This window comes from Moschus berezovskii, chromosome 3, assembly GCF_049115385.1.
Source record: "Moschus berezovskii isolate FMDL1 chromosome 3, NW_MosBer_1.0, whole genome shotgun sequence".
NCBI classification, from domain to species: Eukaryota; Metazoa; Chordata; class Mammalia; order Artiodactyla; family Moschidae; genus Moschus; species Moschus berezovskii.
In genome coordinates this window covers 17,775,104-17,796,871 of record NC_142462.1, presented here as the reverse complement: position 1 = coordinate 17,796,871, position 21,768 = coordinate 17,775,104, and the positions used below count along the sequence as shown (strand labels likewise).

General features: G+C 39.2%; 1 protein-coding gene across 4 annotated transcripts in view; it reads right to left on the bottom strand.

Moving 5' to 3' along the window:
- The window catches only part of CASD1 (CAS1 domain sialic acid O acetyltransferase 1), a 54,199-nt gene extending 33,835 nt beyond the window's left edge, over nucleotides 1-20,364 (bottom strand). The window contains exons 1-4 of one of the 4 annotated variants that reach the window (XM_088833298.1): nucleotides 19,748-20,364; nucleotides 11,956-12,052; nucleotides 11,309-11,429; nucleotides 151-195 (exon numbers count right to left, since the gene is read on the bottom strand). In XM_088833298.1, coding sequence (XP_088689424.1) covers nucleotides 151-195; nucleotides 11,309-11,429; nucleotides 11,956-12,052; nucleotides 19,748-20,309 — 825 coding nt within the window. In that variant the 5' untranslated portion in view covers nucleotides 20,310-20,364. Of the gene's footprint in view, nucleotides 1-150; nucleotides 196-315; nucleotides 404-11,308; nucleotides 11,430-11,955; nucleotides 12,053-19,747 lie in introns of those variants that run through there. The other 3 variants (XM_088833301.1, XM_055420439.2, XM_088833299.1) reach the window with 3 other exon arrangements.
- Nucleotides 20,365-21,768: the final 1,404 nt, after the last annotated feature.

Sequence of the window (21,768 nt, the reverse complement as noted above, 5' to 3'; positions counted from 1 at the left end):
AAGAGCCCAAATTTTCTGTTACACAAAACAGTGAGCGCATTACATGATCTTACTCTACCTGTCTTCTCTCAAGACACTACATGTACATGCAAATTAACCAACGAATAGTTTCAGCATCATAACACTGAGTTTACTACTATATGCACTTACCACTTTAACTGATGCAATCTTGTCTTCAAAAGGAATGTTTTCATGCTACCATAATGAGGGAGAGATGACAGAAAAATATTAATGGTATAGATTAATTTTATGTAAATAAATCCTCCTTCAACTGCTTTCATTGATTCATTTATACACCATATCCCAATTATCTACCTTTAACCCCAAGCGGAAAAGACCTGCATCAGTTCAGTTCAGTTCAGTCGCTCAGTCGTGTCCGACTCTCCGCGACCCCATGAATCACAGCACGCCAGGCCTCCCTGTCCATCACCAACTCCCGGAGTACACTCGACCTGCATAGACTACCCCAAAATAAGTGATACTATTTAAAAAAAAACTTTTTATTTGTGATCTTCAACATCTTACAGGTAGGTTACAGATAAAACTCCCACTATAAATAAGCAGGTAGGCGAACATGCCTACATAAATTATCTTTTTGTCAAGCTTCCCATGATTCCAATTTAGTCCTAGTATTATTACCTATGGCAGAGACCAGTTGCTGCTCTGTATTTCCCAAATCCCTTCCAGTTAGACAGGACCACATGACTAGTTCTGGCCAATGTCCTATGACTAGATGTAATATGGGTCACTTCCAGGCTGAAGTTTCCAGGGCAATTCTGCTCATCTGGTTTAACCTGATACAGAGACTGAGGAAGTTGAATGTCCCAAATGGAACAACTAGAAAACAGTAAAAATTCCAACAGCAAAGATCCCTGAATGACTGCAGGGAGCAAAGCTCTTTGTCCCAGATGGCTAGGACAAGAAGTGCTAAGTATTAAGACTGTGATACGGGTTCATTGCTGTAGCAACAGCTAGTCCATCCTCATCACTATACTAGTGAAGGCCCTGCCTAAACATGAATGGACACATAAGACTCTAGGTTATTAAAGATTTCACTTTGAAGATGGTAAATAGTCCAGTTGCAGAAAAAAATTAAAATCCAAAGACTATAACTTCTTGCAACTGTTTCATAAAAAGAAAAAAAATCATTTCATAATTGAATATCCCTGATGGCAGGGGGTGGTTAATAAGAAGCTAACTGTCTTCCTAAATCAAGGTTGAAACATTTTAATTAATTTAACTAGACAGATAGTATTCATTTTTATTAAGAAATAAAGTTTGTTTTTATCAACAGGCTAAATTTAAAAATTCTTGTCAGTCCTGTTTAAGGATCTTTTCCAAAAAGGGCTTTTTTTTAAAAAAAAAAATTGCATTGACTTACAGTGTTGTTAGATTCAGGTGTATAGCAAAGTGAATCAGATATACATACACGTTCATCCACTCTTTTTTTAGTTATATATTGTATATATAGTAGTATGTATATGCTAATCGTAATATTCCAATTTATTCCTCCTCCCTTTTATTCCCTGGTGACCATAAGTTCATTTTCTACATCTGGGACTCTACTTCTGTGTTTTAAATAAGTTCACTTGCATTCTTTTTTCCCAAAAGGACTCTTGAGACCATTAATTCAATAGTACTTGTGGTGGTTTAAAGTCATGCCTGACTATTGTGATCCTATGGACAGCAGCCCACCAGGCTCCTCTGTCCATGGGATTTTTCCAGGCAAGAATACTGGAGTGGGTTGCCATTTCCTTTTCCAGTACTTCAAGGTATGTTATACAAAAAGAGTTTCCTTGGTCAAATAAGTCTGGGAAATAGGGTCAGAGAAAATCACACAGGTGTTCTCCTCTTCCTATCCCATCCTAACCTTTAAAAAATTCCCCCTCCGAGACACAGTGTGTCATGAAATAGTTCTCCTTTTTGCAATGCATCATTAATTCAGTCCATTCAATCTCTTCATTTCTTTTATTATTTTAATATAACATCTGATATATACAAAATAACATATCACCTATACGTAAGTCACAAGTCATAGTAAAAATAAATAAGCACTCATGAATCCATGGCACAAATCAGTGTTGCCAACACACGAAATGAGCTATGTTGGCTTCTCCCTTTCTAAATTCCTTGCTTCACCCAAAAAGAACAATCATCTTAAATTTTATTTTGCTTTCTATTTTATTATACAGCTTTGTTACACATATATGCATCTTTAAATGATACACTGTTCAATGTCGCTGGCTTTCACTCCATTTTAATTTTGAAAAATTTCAAACTTACAGCAAAATTGACATCCTTTACCAATTGTATTTTTTCTTTTTTTTCTTTCAGTTTTTTTTTGTTTTGTTTTTTTTAAAAAATATTTATTTATTTTAATTGGAGGCTAATTACTTTACATTATTATATTGGTTTTGCCATACATTGACAAGAATCTGCCCCAGGTGTCTCTACACTAATTTCATGTGTCTCTATGCACCACACATACACAGTTCTTCTTTGCTGAACCATGTAAAAGTAAACTGCAGACTTAATAACATTTCACCCTTAAATATTTAAACACATATCTTTGAAGAATATGGACATTCTCTTGCATAACTGCAATCTACAGTTCCAAAGAATTTGACATTGATAAAATATTATCAAATCTAATAATACAGTGCATGTTCAACTTTCCCTAATAAAGTCTCTGCTACAGTTCTTATATTTTAACCTAGAGTTCAATAAAAGCCGGGTATCATGTCTGTGGCTGAAGATAAGATGGTGGAGAAAACAGACCTTGAGCCCACCTCCTCTCACGAGAACACCAAAATCACAACTAAGTGCTGAACAGCCACGGATGAAAAGACTGGAACCCTTCAGAAAAGGTATTCTGCATCCAAAGACAAAGGAAGCCCGACAAAACGGCAGGAGAGTCACACTTGTGATACACTCAGATTCCATATCCTGACCCACAAACTGGGGAAAAACCATATCACAGAAGTTCTCGCACAGGAGGGCGTCTTCCGAGCCCCATGCTAGGCTCCCCAGTGTAGGGGTCTGGGATTGAGAGGGGGAGCCTCCAGAGCATTTGGCTTTCTCAGCAAAGGGGCTTGATTACAGGAGTTCCACAGGACTGGGGGACAGACTCCATACGTGGAGGGTGCACGCAAGGTCCCATGAGAACAGGGACCCACAGCAAAAGCAAGCACTTCACAGGGGACTGGGCTGGACCTACCTGCTGGTCCTGGAGGGTGTCCTGTGGAGGCATGGGGCAGCTGTGGCTCTCTCTAGTGTCATAATAGCTGGCAGTGGTAATATTGGGGAGTGTTCCTCTACTTGAACTCTTGTTAAAGGCAGACATCTTACGTGGGTAATTAGCAGCAAGACCACGTCCTGCCCGACAGCCTACAGGCTCCAAAGTTGGAACGTCTCAGGCCAAACAATCCACAGGGCAGGACACAGCCCCACTCATTAGCAGTTCAATTCAGTTGCTTAGTTGTGTCCGACTGTTTGCGGCCCCATGGACTACAACATGCCAGGCCTCCCTGTCCATCACCAACTCCTGGAGCTTACTCAGACTCATGTCCATCGAGTCAGTGATGCCATCCAGCCATCTCATCCTCTGTCATCCCCTTCTCCTCCTGCCCTCAATCTTTCCCGGCATTAGGGTCTTTCCCAATGAGTTGGTTCTTCATATCAGGTGGCCAAAGTATTGGCCACTCATGAGTAGACAGGCTGCCTAAAGACTTTCTCAGCCCATGGTCACCTACAGAAATGGCCCTTGACACAGCCCTGCCCACCAGAGAACCAAGACCCAGCCTCACTCACCAGTGGGCAAGCAACAGCCTCTCCTGACAGGAAGCCTTCAGAAGCCTCTAGAACAGGCTCACCCACCAGGGGGCAGACACTGGCCTCTCACCAGAAAGCCTGTACAAGACTCTGGACCAGATTCACCCACCAGAGGGCAGACACCAGAGGCGAGAAAACTACGGTACAGCACCCTATGGAACTGAGTCTGCAAATTCAGGTCAGAACCAACCTTGGGACCAGCTGGTCACTGGACCTTGGGTAATAAGAGGGAAATGTACTGCTTGGACACAGAGGGCATCCCTATTGGAGGAAACTTCTCCAAAAAAAGTTTGAGAAACATAATTATGAGAACATAATTTTATGAAACATAAATATGAGAACATAATTTTATGAAATATAAATATGAGAAACATATTATGAGAAACATAATTAAACTTCCACATACATAAAAATACAAATAGAAATTTAGACAAAATGTGATGGCAGACAAATACGTTCCAGACAAAGGAAAAAGAAAGACACCCAAGATGACAACTGATGGCAGTCTATCCGAGAAAAGAGTTAAGAGTAATGCGTGCACAGAGCAGGAAGGTACAAGAAGTTTACAGAAGAGTCAGAAAATACCAAGAACAACTGGAGATGAAGAATACAACAACTGAGATGAAAACACATGAGAAAGACTCAACAGCAAAATAAACGAGGCAGATGAATGGATAAGCAAGCTTGAAGACAGAGTGCTGGAGACTACTTCTACGGAAGAGAATAAAGAAAACAGGACGAAAAGAAAAAAGGACAGTTTAAGAGCCTTCTGGGGCTCTGTCCAATACACCAACAATAACATAATAGGGATCCCAGAAGGAGGAGAGAAAGGGCCTAAAAAATATCTGAAGAGACAATAGCTGAAAACTTCCCTAACATGGGAAAAGAAACAGTCAACAAAGTCTAGGAAGCACAAAGTCCCATATAGGATTAATCCATGGAGGAACAGGCCCAGAAACACAGTAATAACACCAATAAAAATTAAAGAACAAAGCAAAAACATTAAAAACAATGAAGGAAAAGCAACAAATAACCAACAAGGGAATCCCTATTAAGACTATCAGATGATTTTTCAGCAGAAATTGTACTGGCCAGAATTGAGTGGCATGATATATTTAAAGTGACGAAAGGGAAGAAACTACAATGAAAAAATACCCTACCCAGCAAAGGCCTTGTTCAGATTTGTGTGAGAAATCATAACTTTATAGATAAGCGAAAACTAAAAGAATTCAGCACCACCAAATCAAATGCTAAATGAACTGCTCTATAAGAAAAAGAGAAGGCAACAATTAGAAACACTAAAATTACAAAATGGCAAAGCTCACTGGATAAATCAAACATATAGTAAAGAAAACTACCCTCACACAAATATAATATATAAACCAGTAACTGTGAGAGGTGGAAAGTACAAATTCAAGATATTTGAAATGCATTTGAAATTAAGAGATCAGCAACTTAAACAATCGTGTGTGTGTGTGTGTGTGTGTGTGTGTATAGAGAGAGATATTGCTATATCAAAACCTCATGGTAACCACAAGCCAAAGTATGTGTGTGTGTATAGAGAGATTGCTATATCAAAACCTCACGGTAACCACAAGCCAAAAAACTATAAAAGATATACATACAAAAAAGAAAAAAATCCAAGCACAGCACTACACACAGTCATCAAATCAGAAGAGAACAAAAGAAGGAAGAAGAAAATGACTCTACAAAACCAAATCCAAAACAGCAGCTTCAGCTGCATGCAACAAATCCTGGTACGGTCTTTTTTCATTTTTATTCTGCTACAAATATTTTCTAATTTTCCTTGTTACAGCTTCTTAGATACACCCATCACTTAAAAGGGGTCACTTAATTTCCAAATACATGGGCTTTTTAAAAGTATCTTTGATATTAATTTCTCATTTAAATCCTTTCTTCTCTGCAATCACCCTCTGTGTTTTCTGTCTTCTGACTTTATTGAGGCTTTCAATGTCTAAGCCAAAGATCTCTCTTGGTAAATGTCACAATGCACTTGAAAATATGTGGGTTATTTTCAAATATCTTTTTTAATATTGATTTCTAACATAATTTCACAGTGATAAGAGAACAGTCTCTGTATGATCTCAATACCTTTAGACCATGACATTTTTTTTCATCACAGTCCTTACTATTAATATCTGTATTTTTCTTTCTGACTTACTTCACTTAATATGATAAACTCTAGTTGCATCCATGTTGCTGCAAATGGCATTATTTTGTTCCTTTCTCTAGCTAAGTACTGTGCCATTGTATATATGTACCACATCTTTACGCATTGCATTCATCCACTGACGGACATTTAGGTTGTTTCCATGTTTTGGTTATTGTGAACAGTGCTGCTATAACAGATGCATGCATCTTTTTGAATTATATTTTTGTCTGACAGAACATGCCCTCACACCTTGTACAAAAATAAACTCAAAATGGCTTAAAGACTTAAACATAATAATACCATAAAACTCCTAGAAAAGAACATAGGTAAAACATTCTCTGACACAAATCTTACCAATATTTCCTTAGCTCAGTCTCCCAAGGAAATAGAAATAAAAACAAAAATAAATAAATGGGACCTAATCAAACTTGGGGCTTCCCACGTAGCTCAGCTGGTAAAGAATCCACCTGCAATGCAAGAGACCCTGGTTCAATTCCTGGGTCGGGAAGTTCTCCTGGAGAAAGGTTAGGTTACCGCCTCCAGTATTCTTGGGCTTCGCTGGTGACTCAGTTGGTAAAGAATCCACCTGCAATGCAGGAGCCCTGGGTTTGATTCCTGGGTTGGGAAGAGCCCCTGGAGGAGGGCATGGCAACCCATTTCAGTATTCTTGCCTGGAGAATCCCAATGGACAGAGAAGCCTGATGAGATATAGTCCATGGGGTTGCAAAGAGATGGACAGGACTGAGCAACTAAGCACGGCACAGCACAATCAAACTTACAAGCTTTTGCACAGTAAAGGAAACCGCAAACAAAATGAAAAGACAATGCCACAGAATGGGAGAAAATGATGCTACAGACAAGGGCTTAATCTCCAAAATATATACATAACTCATACAACTCAGCAACAACAACAAGACACCAAATAATCCAAGCAAAAAATGTGCAGAAGACCTTAATAGACATCTCTCCAGAGAAGACAAACAGATGGCCAGCAGGCACATGAAAAGATGCTCAGTGTCATTAATTATTAGAGAAATGCAAATCAAAACTATAATGAGGTCCCAGCCTACACCAGTCAGATGGCCATCATTAAAAAGTCTACAAATAACAAATGCTGGAGAAGACGTGGAGAAAAGGGAACCCTCCTACATTGTTTGTGGGAATGTAAGTTGGTACAGCCACTATGGAAAACAGTATGGAGGTTCCTCAGAAAACTAAATTGTCTTTTAATAAAATGTTGTGAGCTTTCTGCATACAGATGTAGGCTTATTTACTAGGTTTATTCCTATGTACTGTGTTTTTTTAATTATTATTATTGCACAGAGTATATATTAAATAACATTTTTGAACTCTCTATTCCTGACATGTAGATATGCAATTAATTTTTAACAGCTTTATTGAGTCAGTACAATCAATTTTCATATATTTATAATTAGCTATATTGTTAAAATTTTTATTATATCTAGTAAATTTTCTATAGGTTCTTTGGGATTTTCTATGTAGATAACTGTATTATAAAATATCAAGTTACTTCTTTCCAATCCTTACATCTTCAAAGTACCACCTTTCTTTGGCTGAGAAAGAGTTAGTTGCTCAGTCATATCTGACTCTCTGCTATTCCATGACCACCAGGCTCCTCTGTCTATGGGATTCTCTAGGCAAGAATACTGGAGTGGGTTGCCATTTCCTCTTCCAGGGGATCTTTCCAACCCAGGGACTGAACCTGGGTCTCCCTAAGGATCCCTAATACAATACTGAATAGAAGAAGCAATAATGAACATCCTGAGTTTAATGGACATATGTCTACCATCTTACCACTGGAACATTTATTGCAGGTTTTTAGAATTTTTATCAGAAGAAGAATATAAAGGAGTTTACTTAAAAGAGAGAGATGATACCAATTCCCTGATACTGTTAGGACTTGATTAATGGACCAATATGTGATCAAAAAAAGGATTTCATGTGTGCTTTGAAAGATATTCTCTGATATCTTAGCATATTCTTTAAGTACTGAGTTACAAGTTTATAAAATCAGCATACTAAAAGCCTATATTTACTTATTTGCTTGCACTATCATTAATTACATGAGCAGTGAGTAATTCTTCCACTATGGTAGACAGTCTGAAATCAATCTGAAAAATCTTTGTTTAGCTGACAAGTTTAGACTATTTATATTTATTTTGATAATAAATGTTTCCACCTTAATTTTTGATTTCTAGCTCCCTCACACGTATATATATTTTATACAAACAAAATTAAACACTGATTTTTTAACATGTAATATAAATGTTTATATATATATGTATTCACATGTGTATATCAGAGTACACACGTACGTGTGTGCTTAGGTATGTATGTTTATGTATTATATTTGATATTAGGTGAGTTTGGTTTCATTTAATTTTTTTCTTCTTCTGGTTTGGAATTACCCACCCTAACTCTATCCTTCTAGTCCTTGTCCTTGGACTAAAGGGCATCTTAGGTTCTAAGTGAAGATGATACCTCAAAGTGTAAAGAGGCCATCAGAACACTTTAATTGTGGTCATCTCTCTCGGACTTACATGCGATGTCAGTTCTTTAGTACTGTGTTTTCATAAAGTCTAAAAAGATACTATTTGACACAGTTTGTTTAGATTCGTATACATGTTTCCTATTTTCTTTAACCATTAATTCAGATCATTTTTTCCTGAATTATTTCCCTCCTTCTTGAAGTTTATTCTTTGGAAAACTCTTTAGTATAAGTTTATATAGCAGTAAGTCCTCGTAGTTGTTGTTTTATCTAAAACTGTCCTATAATTCAAGAATAGAGGAATTCGTATGTTAGGGATACAATTCTAGGTTAAAACATACTTTCTATCAGAACTTTAAAGCTATTAGTCTACTGTCCTTTGGCTACCAATATTACTGTTGAGAAATATGCTGGCTCAGAGCTTTGTTTGCTACATACAGGGCATTGTAGCTACAGGCATCTATCTTTAGGGCAACCCAAACCTCCTGCATACTGGCTGTTATTGTTCCCATTAGTGGATTTGCCTCACAGTTTGTTCCTTTTTTGTGGGGGATGTGTCCCCCATTTCAAAGTCTAGAAATACATCAACAAGTATTTTTTAATCTGGATCTAGCTGGTTTGAGGTGGAAGGGGCCCCCAGAGTATCTAACTTGCCCTCTGGCTAGAAGTAACACAAACAGCTTTCTTCATTGCAAGACTTCTCAAGTTTTTAATATCCTAGCCTAAACTAAAACTATCTAAGAGGAGGATATGATATTCGCCTCTGCCCAAACATTTGACCAGAGCTTCTTACAGAAATAGTCTTCCACAAAATATAATTTGAAAAAAGTAAATCCTGCTCTAAAGCTTTTTAAAAATTTTTTCCTCAATACAGAAATGAAATTCAAAAAAATTAATTTCAATACTCCTATTCCACTTAAAGAATCCCATTACCAAGGCTAAAAAAAAATTAACCAACTTTCACAACATGGCAGGCTATGTTGTGAAATATGTAAGAAACATATTTAAAAAATAATGATAATACACAATCTCTGTCCTCAAGGTGTTCAGAGAGAAGAGAATAAGTAAAATACAATTTTGCAAATGCTCCACCAGTAGTTTGAACTAAATAGTTTCACAGTAACTGTCTCTTTAAAACTATAACAAACTTTATTTGCAAAATGTATATAACATAAAATGCATCTTGTTTGGTAATTGTGGGATAACTAGGAACCTCTAGAAAATAAAAATTGGGAACCTAGTGCTCAGGAACAACATACCACATTGCAGCTACTTCTGGCCATGGACGAAACCATTATAGATTTTTTCCAACTGACTGTTGCCAAATGCATTATTCCAATTTTCAAATCCTCTATTCTAAGCCTAGAAGTTGTAAAACTATTTTTTTTAAATTCAGACATCTATTTTTTAAGTTTACTGGGGTTTTTTACTTTAAACTGTAAGAATCTCAAGTCATTAAATAGTTTCAAATCTTCTGTATAGTTTTGTATGTATAAATACGAATGCAAAATACATTTATAGATATCAAATAAAATGAAAAGTTGACTTTGCTATCTTCTATTATTCAGCTTTAAAATCTATACTAGCTTTTCCTAGTAGACAAAATCGCTACTGGACTCTTCTTACAAGAGTTCCTAAGGACTTCATATCCATTACCATCATCATGATGAGACTAGTTAGCTGTAAAGTCCCTGATTTTTCAGTTTCCTACCAATGTGATGTGTACAGGCAGATTTTTATCATAAATTAATGAGTTACTACCCCTACAATTCTGAACTTTCTTGTACTTTACTATTTTCTTCTTGTTATTCCCCACTCCCAACCATATGCAATTAAAGACAGAAATGAGAACTTCAGATCACTTAAAAATGTATTAAACAGAAAGATACGATGAAATAGTTCAGGAAAATCAATTAATTAACAAAATTAACATTTAGAAAGATGTTCATCCTTGTTAGCTTTTTTTTTAAAGATACATTTTTAAAATGAGAAATTAAAAAGCAGAAATTTGTCACACTGTCATTTCAATTATATAGCATGAATGTCCAGTGCCAGAAAGGTTACAGAAAATTAGGTTCCAATGTACATTGCTAATTACAGTATAAATTGAAAGAATTTAACAATATAATCAATAATTTTTAAAGTACTATATTCTTTAACCTAATATTTGCACTATAAAGATGCTATCCTAAGGAAACAATTTAAAAAGCAAAGTTTTTACACAAAAATGTAATTAAAATGTCCTTTTTAAAATCACAAAATATTAAAAATTAGAAAACTACAAAAATTTAAGAAAAGGGAAGATTATATAAGACCACATTATATCCACTCACTAGTATGCTGCCCTTATGAAGATACTTACACTGATTTATAATAACATGGTAAATTATGATAAGTGGTGGCAAAGAAGATCTCAAATTGTACATGCTAATCTATTACAATTTTGTTTTTTAAAAAAGAGACTGAAAGGAAATATAGCAAAATATTAAAAGGAGTATAAGGGATATTTCTTTATTCTTTCTAAAAAAATTGTCTTAAGTTTTTCCATGGAAAAAATTTTAATATTTCTGAAAACAAAATGTTTAAGTCAATAAAAGGTTTGTCAATACTTTACCCACCACTTGTTTTTCTTATGGCTCCGTAATGGCAAATTGTCCCGCGTTACCTTTCCCAAAACCAAACTAAAAATTTTATAGTTTCTTTTGTTAATGTGAAAGGGCACATTCCTCCTATAACTATTCAGTTGCCTAACTTCTAAAAACAATACCCTAATGAAATGAATAGACAGATTTTACCTTATTTCCTTCTTCTTTGAATTGAGGATTAATTATTTTCACAAAAGAATAAAATAATTGACGAATTCTGGAATCTCCAATAAATGCAATGTGTTTATCTACGAGGCAGTTCTTTGCTTCACTGAAATCAACAAGGAAACATCAATTAGAATACAGAAAATCAGCACAGGCATCTTCAAAGCACATAATTTGTGAAGAAAGTAGTACAGGATTATTATATACAGTTACATTGTTGTTTTAGAAACAGGTGGCCAGGTTTGTTTAACCTACCAGTTCGTGTATGATTGATTAATTCGATTAAGTGTTTCATATGTACTCGAACCACAGTAAGTGCTTAATGCTCACTCTCTCAGAAAAACTGCATGAGGTAGCTATCCAAGTACCAAAGCAAAAAGCCCTTCATTCCTAGGCTATTGACCTCGGCCCCTGGTTTTCTCTCACCTGAGATAAAGTAGATTGGTCCAAAGCTTTCCCTAATGCTTTAGAGCAAGAATACTCCTTTGGACTCACCCCCACTCCTGTCCTGTCAGCACTTCTCTACCATCACATAGGGAAGTACCAACTGCCACTTTCTTTGCTCTATTAACACTTCTCTACCAGATACTAAGACCCATCTTAGAAAAGAAAAATAAATGAAGAAACTTTACCTGATTTTGTACTTATGCATCATACAGCTGTGAGGCTGCCAAACTTTCTCTCCAAGAAATCTGCCACTTGAGAGAAGGTATTCACATGAATCATTGCCTGTAATAATTAAACACATACTGTTGCTAACAATAGTTATATTTTTATACGTTGGTTGTCTACCCCATTTTACCCTTGGAGATGAGAGAGTACAGTTTTCTACACTTCACTATACCTCTAGGTACACACGACTCATCCATGAGAAGCATAGTAGCCATTAATATATTAATATTGGAAACAATAAGAGACACGAGTACAGATAATTTACCTAGAATATACTTCATCCCCCGTGCTACCTTAATGCTTTGGCAGTTCCTTCTACTGCAAGTTTTCCCTCCAATGACATCTTGCCTCAAAAGAGCCTTTGTATCTGTTTATCACTTCTACTTCTAGTTGGGAAAGAAACGTTTAAGGGATAAAAGAGAAGACTTTGGAAATGACTTCCTATTCAACTATTACAGTACTTCGTGTGTTAGTACATCAGAAACCTGGTAAATATTGAAGTATTTTATAAATCTACGCCCTCATTTTCACAAATTCCCTGGAAGGAAATGGGCTATATCCCTACTCTGTAAATGTGCAAACAGAGAAAGACTTATTAAAAAGACTTCTTAAAACGCATAACAAAATGTCATCCTTTTACAATCTCACAAAGACTTGAAACACTGTTAGTCATAAGATGGCTGAAGATACACATAATCAATTACCAGTAATAAATACTATTATTACTCTCCATCCTCTACTTCTCTCGAGTGTCTCTTGCCTCCACTGTTAGGATGACAGCAAATTCCTCCCACTGTGGCTGGGAGAAGTCTCAAACAGAAAATCCCGTATCTGCAAACCCCCTCACTCCTGTGTAGACGGGGACAGATGGCTACCCTTCTTCCTTTGGCCATTTTGCTGTACATTAGCTTAATGTACATGACCAATGTATGTGGTCAAAAAGGGGGCTGAGGCATTAGAAAAGGTCAAATATGTCAAATGGACGAAGGAGAAATGAGATGTGTACAGGAACTGTGGGGTTACACTTAATGTGCTTTTAAATTTGATCTCCAGTTCTTCAACAGTCACTAGCAATCTCTACTTGTTTTACAAATAGTTAAGGTCAGTTTGGAGAATCTGGTAAAAAGAATACTACAGAACAAAACAGTGGAGATAGGAAAGAGCCAAAGATATTTTAAGTAGAACACATCTCTTTTCTCCATCCAGTCATCCATTTATCTGGACAACACACAGATAAGAGGGGATACAAACACAAGGCAAGTAAGCATAAACAGTGAAAATGCTGATGCCACAGTGTCATAAATTCTAAAACAGAGCAGGGAGGAAAGTGAAAAGAGTACGCTGTTTCTGTTGGTGAAAACTGCATGAGGAAAGTAGGCGATAAATTATTATATTTTTGTAATTACAGATGTAGCCTAAGCAGTTTTTTCTGTATTTTAAAGATTTTTAATAACATCTCTCTAAGGAAACTATAAATAATCAGTTCTTAATTCTTTTCAATTATCAAAAACTAATGCTAGTTCTAAAAAACAAAATTAAGTTACATAAACAATCATGGAGGAGTAAAGAAAGGACTATAGAAACACACAATTATTTCCTAAAAACAGCACTGCTGCTGCAATTTTTAATAATCGCTATACAGTAAAATCCTATTAAAAATCCAGTAAATTTTCAAAATTAGGATGAAAATTCCATATTTACAGCACTTCTACCTCTTTAAATACATCTACTAAACCAAGCAAAAAGTTAGTAACACATTTATTAAAAAGTTATATAAGAAGTTTTCAACAACTGGCATTCTGTAAAGTTTTCCTTTCTGCATCCCTTCTTGCTGTTGTTGTTACTTGACTTCTGTTCCTTAATAGAAATTGGCTCAATCTTCAGTGTGTTAGATTATGCCATTTGTTTAACCATCTCTAAAGGTTATCAACATGATTTTGTGGAGATGGAAGTGTCACACCAGTATCTTAAGATAACCAATCTTCTCCACCAGAAAGTGTGTTAAAATGCCAAATTCTTTCCCTCTTCAATATTATTACTCAGACATTATTTTTCAGTAGTTCAGCTGGTAGAAAACAAAAGCTCTAATCTCAAGACCCCACATTAGAAAAACCTCATACCAAGACAGATTTTAAAGTTGTCACTGGCCAAAAGACATTATGAACACTGTATTTTAAAAACTAGCTGGTCTTTCTGGGAAAAATATCCTTAATACGGTAGTTGAATAAATGATAGTTAATAGTGACTCTTCATAATATAGTCTATGATGCAAATTAAAATAAAATAAAAAAAAAAACAACCTTGTATCTGAAACAGTCTCTGTATCTTATCAGTTAAAGTGAAAACCGCTCAGTAGTATCTGACACATCGGGACCCCATGGACTGAGGCCTGCCAGGCTCCTTTGTCCATGGACTTTTCCAGGCCAGAATACTGGAGTGGGTAACCATTCCCTTCTCCAGGGGATCTTCCTGACCCAGGGATCAAACCTAGGTCTCTTGCACTGCAGGTGGATTCTTTACCGTCTGAGCCACCAGGGAAGCCAGTTAAGTGTCTACTCAAAACACAGAAACTACACCAGCTATTTGAGTAGAGAGAGTGTAATACGAAGACCTGTCAGGAAAGTAAAAGAGCTGCTAAGGAGATAACTGAACAGGTTAGCAGGACACAGACTTTTACATATTTGTCAGCAAAATAATAAAAACAGGAGCACTAGTGCAGACTACAATATCTGATTAAAAATCAATTAACTAGTCCTAAAAAAACTCCACAAAATTCTATACTCTAAAACTAGTTCTCTTTTCCTGGGAAGGAAACAGTTTTAAAATCAAATCACTAAATGTAAATCTAAATGTTAAAGTGACACATTTATATTATGTATACTAGCTGCTGCTGCTGCTAAGTCACTTCAGTCGTGTCCGACTCTGTGTGACCTCATAGACGGCAGCCCATCAGGCTCCCCTGTCCCTGGGATTCTCCAGGCAAGAACACTGGAGTGGGTTGCCATTTCCTTCTCCAATGTGTGAAAGTGAAAAGGGAAAGTGAAGTCGCTCAGTCGTGTCTGACTCGTAGCGACCCCACGGACTGCAGCCCACCAGGCTCCTCCGTCCATGGGATTTTCTAGGCATGAGTACTAGAGTGGCTTGCCATTGCCTTCTCCGTGTATACTAGCTACAAGTTAACATATGCTGGCACATTATTTTCCTTTCAAAATTTACCCAGAAGAACCCCAAACAAAAGAAAACAAATTACTGCAGTCATTATTTTCAATTGCTTCATATAATTTAGGTAGTTACCTTAATACAACCAGTGAGATGAAAGTTGCCAAGTGCTCAGATAAATCAAGTTAGGAACAGAATTTTTAAAAAATGCAACTAATGGGATAGAATTATCTACTTCAGCTATCTCTAATACAAAGATTATCTAGATGAATGGCTGCCTTCCCTTCATTCTGTTATCTTAAGCATAAGCACTCTGGTTTGTCAATCTAAAGTCTCAGGTTTTTATGCATGATTTTTCTATAATAGAAAGATACTAAGAGCAAACAAAGTAAGTAAAAAGGTAAACAAGTTAAAAAAAAACAAAAAAACAAAGCTGAAAAACAAAATGTAACAACTAAAGAAAACACCTGACCTGCTAAATAAACTGAGGCTTGTATTTTTCATTGAATAGAATACCCCTGGCACAGGGCACCTTCAGACTGAATCATCTTGACAAATCTGTATGTGTCTATCAACCATGAAAATACCAGATCATTAAGTTTACAATGTGATCTGCAGAATATTTTATTTGCCCCAAATTTAGCAAGTTATACTTCTGTGTTGAAAAATCACCATTTACAATTTTCTTTAGATAAGCTAGGAGTGCCTCTTTACAAGCGGTGTCAGGTAGATCAGGATTTTTCTAGCAGCCAAAGAAGGAAAAGCCGGAGAGACCTAACGCTGCTTCTTGTTTTAATTTCTGAAGCTTTGAACTCAATTTTCCATGCAGTATTATTTCATATTTGCATTAAATATGCCTATGACAGAAAGGAATTATAATTCAACAAAACTAAGATATTTGAAGCAAGTTAACTTTATCAATTAGAAAATCTAAATTTAACCAGATTGGAACTACTCTTAAGGCTATTGATACTGGCTTCTTAACCCAGAAATGATGTTTTTAGTCTGTAATCACAATACTAATGGATATCTTGTGATTCCACAATGGTAAAATTTACAAAAAATGTAACTAAAGAATAACTACTTTTTAAAATGTCATTTTTTTAATATTATGTGAAATAATATTAATAATGAAAAAAAAAACCACAAAACACTACTTTCTAAAGTTAAGATCAGAACATGCTCTTAGAACATGAAATTCAATTAAAAGCAAAAGAACCAAATGCAGGGAGGCAAAGAGAAGGAAATAAGGACTTCAAAAATCTGTTTATCCAATAATTGTTACTGAGTTCCTACTATGTGTTAAGCTCTGATGATTTAAGGATTAATAAAATACCCTTGGAAGCTCAAAGTTTGTGTGGGGAAGTCAAATACAAATTATTATAATACAAGATGGTAAGTCTGTACTAGTTACTGTAGAAACACTGAATTCCTAATTTCTACTTCTATCCTGGTGACATCTCAACCAGGATTTGAAGGAACAAGTAAACAGGTCAGGTTTTGAAGTTTTAGACATGTAACTTCTAGAAAATCAGAATTTATTGGAAAATGAATAAGACAATTCTTGGCTGGCACTGTGAGGTTGAATTAGTATTTCTAAATGATTTAACCCATGTTCTGCCAGAAAACGCTTTCTCACTCCTTTTATACATTACTACTGTCTAAGAGGCTCCAGAAAGGCAGAATATAACATAATGGTATGAGCCACGACTAACTGGGTTTTAAATCCTAGCTCAGTCAGACTAATTGTGTGTCTTGAAATGGCAACCCACTCCTGTACCCTTGCCTGGAAAATCCGATGGACGGAGAAGCCTGGTGGGCTACAGTCCACGGGGTCGCAAAGAGTCGGACACCACTGAGCAACTTCACTTTCACTTTAGGCAACTTAACCTCTCATGTCTCATCTTTAAAATGTAAATAACACTGCAATTCTCTGAATCTAAGACCACTGATTATAAAATACACCATTATTTTATATAACAGTAGGAAAAATGTTATCAATTAAACTTTGACATGCAATCAAAGTTTTAAAAACTCATCTTGATTACAGATAGTAAAAATGGTGGAGGCAGGAAGTGGGAAGATTGAAATCTAGTAATTGTATCTACCCATAGTCATGGGGTCGCAAAGAGTCACACACGACTGAGTGACTGAACTGAACTGAACTGAACTGATAGGCTGGTTGCAAAGACAAAATGAGTTAAGGTTTAAAACCCTTAGTAGAACAGCACCTGGCATATAATAAGTGCTCGATGAGAGCATGTAGTTTTGCCAAGCTTTGCTTTCTGTAGTGTGCATTTTTTTACTTTCTTTAGTTTGTAAAACAAGAGATACTGAATCTGTTCATTTCAACTGCATCCACTCTCCTGGCCTGAGGCAAACCCATACTCACACACTGGAGATTTTAATACATAGCCTAAACCTCTATAGGAGAAGGAAACGGCAACCCACTCCAGTGTTCTTGCCTGGAGAATTCCAGGGACGGCGGAGCCTGGTGGGCTGCCGTCTATGGGGTCACACAGAGTCGGACACGACTGAAGTGACTCAGCAGCAGCAGCAAACCTCTATATGTAATATAAGGTCCTGGAGAATCCCATGGACGGAGGAGCCTGGTGGGCTACAGTCCATGGGGTCGCAAAGAGTCGGACACGACTGAATGACTTCATTTTCACTTCACTTATTCTAAAGATTTATGATGCTATGATTCAAGTGTTTGATTATCCTTGTGTGAAAAGCATTGCATCTGACTGTTTCACACTGCTAAAGCATGAGGCTGGCTAAAAAGTTTCTGGTAAGATCATTTTTTCCACTAGTCTCTGGCTCAAGTTCCTGACATTCCGCTTGGGCATGTACACACACCAGGTGTACTGCTTCACACTCAAGACACTGAAGCACCTACAGAAGCTGATGATGAGCTTCTGGAGGAGGCTTTATAAACAATTCCAGATTGCTACACTGACTCATAAGGTTCCATCTGACATTCTGTTTTCCCTGCTGATGACAGATCTTGAAAGGATGAAATTTATAATCTAAATAGAGCAATTAGGATCCACTTTTATCAAAAAGACAAAAGCACAATTAAAAAAGGAGGGTGGGGGGGACTAGATGTTTAACTTACAGGAGGACCATAGCACACAGTTATAGAAGTTATCTCCACTATCACATACATAAAATTGAGTTAGATTACTGTCATCTTATAATAAAATAGCATAAAATGTCAGTGGTCAGAAAATTATGTAAAATGACAATAAATGCATGTATCAAATTGCTAGCTTTATTTTGTACAGGAAAGTGGTGGACTTCCCTTACAGCAAATGAACCAAAGTCTTGCCAGATCATGTGAATGTGATCTATGGGAAGCTGGAGAAGAAAGGCCAACAGGGTATAAGCAATTTATCTTTTCCAATCGATTTCCTGTATTTATATAAAGGTCTATTCATCCAGTACAGTAGTAGTATAAGATTTTTAATTCTCAAGCGTTGCAGAAAACAAAGCAGCACAACTGATCAAAATATCCTTTACTTTTAAATGAGAACAGAGTTCAGATTCTAGTGCCCCCTTTGCTGGATATTTTGCCAAAGTAGGTGTGAAGCTAAAGGGGAAACACCTTAAACGCGCACCTATTACACGTTACCTCTTGTCCAGTTATCTCACAATCACCAAAAGCTGTCCAGATAATGGCTTCAAGAGTGTAAGAACCACAAACAAGAGATCCTATCTTTGTTAGTTTCCCTCAGCCTGTCAGCCTCGATCCTAGTGACATTCTTACAGAGAAAATTAAGGGGAAAAAAAAAAACAACCAAAAGGACAAGTAAATATCTTTTGATTACTGAAAAATAACCCGTTCTGAAGTAATGAGGTCATATTTCCTTACTCTTTGCACCAATTTCAAAACCCACAGCGAAGGCCTCCTCTCAGACTGCTTCCAACTTGATTTCATTGCCCACCTCAACTCCTGTCAACCCGTAAGTCCTTTTCTAATATTGGCAGCTGCGGCTTCACTTTGTAAAAAGCATGCAACCAGACCCCTTTAAACGTGTCTGAATCACAAAGCCTGGGTGACACCTCCTCCATTCGGCCAAGGGCATCTTCTGCCAGCTGTCAACTCGGCGGCAAAAGAGAATGGGGCGGCCCTTGCCGCTGTCCAACAGCTTGGCCTCGCTGTTCCAGGGGCAGAAACGGGATAAACGAAGGCTAAACACCCTAGCACCCAAGGCGCAGAACTGGGCGACCCCACTTGGAGCGGGGGTGCCCCCGCGCCCGGCGGCCTTGGCCCTCAGGCGCGCTGGGCTGGCTCCCCGAGGGCCGCACGCGAGCCCGGGCCTGCCGCGAGCCCCGCGGCCCAGCCCGCGCGGGAGCCGGGACCCCCGCCGCCCGCTGGGCCCGGCGCGGGCGGGCGCCCCGACTGCGGTGCGGGCGGCTCGGGGAGGGGCGGTGCCCGGGACCACGGGCCCTCGCCCGGGCTGGGGACCGCTCGGGGGCGCGGGGGGTCCCGGCGGCGGCCGCGCGAGCGCGGGCGGGCGTCGGGCGAGGGGGCGGCCTCCGGCGTCCGCGTCGCCTGCCCCGGCCCGGGCGGCGGGAGGGCGCGCTCACCTCGGTAGCGGCGGGAGGCGAGGTGGCACGCCGCGAGCAGCAGGACGGCCAGCAGCGCCAGGGCCTTGGCGCTCCTCACGCTGAAGTAGTGGTTGATCTCCCGCTTGCCCAGGTTGTAGGCCAGAGCCGCCATCTTGGTTCCTCCATGACAACAGTGCGCGGCCGAGCGGGGCAGGGGCGCCGCACAGGGGCAGCACTGGGGCGGCCGCCGCCGCGGCCAGCCGAGGAGCCGCCGCCAGCCCCCGCGGCCGCCGCCCGCGCAGCCCGCCGCGGAGGCCGCCCCCGCGGCGCCCCCGGCCTCGGCCTGCCCCTCCCCGGCCGCCTCGGCGGCCTCCCCGCAGCCCCGCCGCCGCTGCTCCGCCGTGCCGGTCCCCCGGGCGCCCTGGACGCCTGTCTCCTCCCCTTCCTCCTCCTCCGCCTTGGCCTCCCGTCGTAAGAGAGGCTGCGCTGGCGAGGGGGCTCCGGGTGCCCGGGCCTCCGGGGCCCCGGACCCCAGGCCGTCCGCCTGGGTCACCGGGCCGCCCGCGGCAGGCGGCGGCGGCGGCGGCGGCGGCAGAGACATGGGGACGTGAGCAGAGGGGACCAGGCTTGCACCCTGGCCCGAACGCGACTCCTGGGCTTTCAGTTAGCTTACTGGCGGCAACCTGAGCCCAGGTTGGGGCAATAGAAGTACTGTTCCGGAAGAAAAGCACACATCGTTCCCCTCCTTCCTTCCCCAACACACCCTTTAACGAGCTTTCTACTCCCTAAACCTGCCTAGCAGGACGCGAAGGCCACCCCAGTGTCACCAGGGCTTATCGTCAGGCTCTCTGGTCAGTCTGGATGCCCCCCAGATGCAAGCCAGGTGTAGACACTGCAGAAAGCTGGGGGAAAAAAAAATGTCCTGGGTTTACCCAGTTCCAGTGAGCGAAAGTATATCAAAAGTACAGAGTGCTTCCTTGCTCAGTCGCTTCAGTCAAGTCCGACTCGTTGAGACCGCATGAACTTAGAGCCCACCAGCTTCCTCTGTCCATGGGATTCACCAGGCAGGAATACTGGAGTGGGTTACCACTCCCTTCTGAAATGAACAGAGTAGAAGGTACAAAACGAGCCTCGCTTAATGTAGGTGTTGGTGAGAAAAGAACTCCACTTTTTGGTATTTACACGAGCGTTGCCTAGGTGGTTGGGCCAGACGTCAAAATGTGTTCTCGGGACCGTCACTCATGCTCCTGAAGTTGGTTAGTGAGGTTATCACAAAAGGGAGCACTCCTTTGCCTTTGTTAAACGCTCCTTAGTCCCCCATTTTATTTATTTAGTTTTCTAGGTTCCCCTGTGCTGCCTTCCATGTGGGAATGGTTATTTACATTTGCTTCCTTTTCTACTTGAGTGAGTTACTGATTAGTTAGGGTGTTTTCAGGCGTTCTTTGCAACTTTCCCATTTAGCCATTCCTGAACTTGTATTTACAGATCCCTCTTAAAGTGATAGAATGTTCGATATGATGGGACTGTAGAGATCTTGTCATCCTAATTCTTTTCATCCAAGGACTCTTTTTATTATGTTTTTATCTATGGACCCCATATCTTGAAAGATTTTTGTCACTTAAATGAAATCACATGCATCACTGTCATGGATATAATGCTAATAAGCAATAAAGCTAAATAAGTGTACAAACACTAGGCACTGTTCCCTGGAAATGGTTGCTTAATTTTGGCTGTCGTTCTTCTGATCCAAGGTTGATCACATGCTGGGAGAATTAAATCAGATATTGCAAAAAAAACACCAAAAACGGTTAACTCTGCTAACAGTATGCTGCTGCTGCTGCTAAGTCGCTAACAGTATACGGTCTACCAAATCACATCTTGGAAATTTCTATGATGTCATCAACAGCAAATTAGAATTTCTGATCAGCACGTGATAACCAGTGTTGGCCTGCAGGGTTGATTTAATGCCTGTCAAAAGTAAAGAAACTTGACATTTTATTTAATTGCAATTTCCAGAAGGCTTTCTGAAATGTTGTAAATAGCTCGTGGCCCCCTTTCCT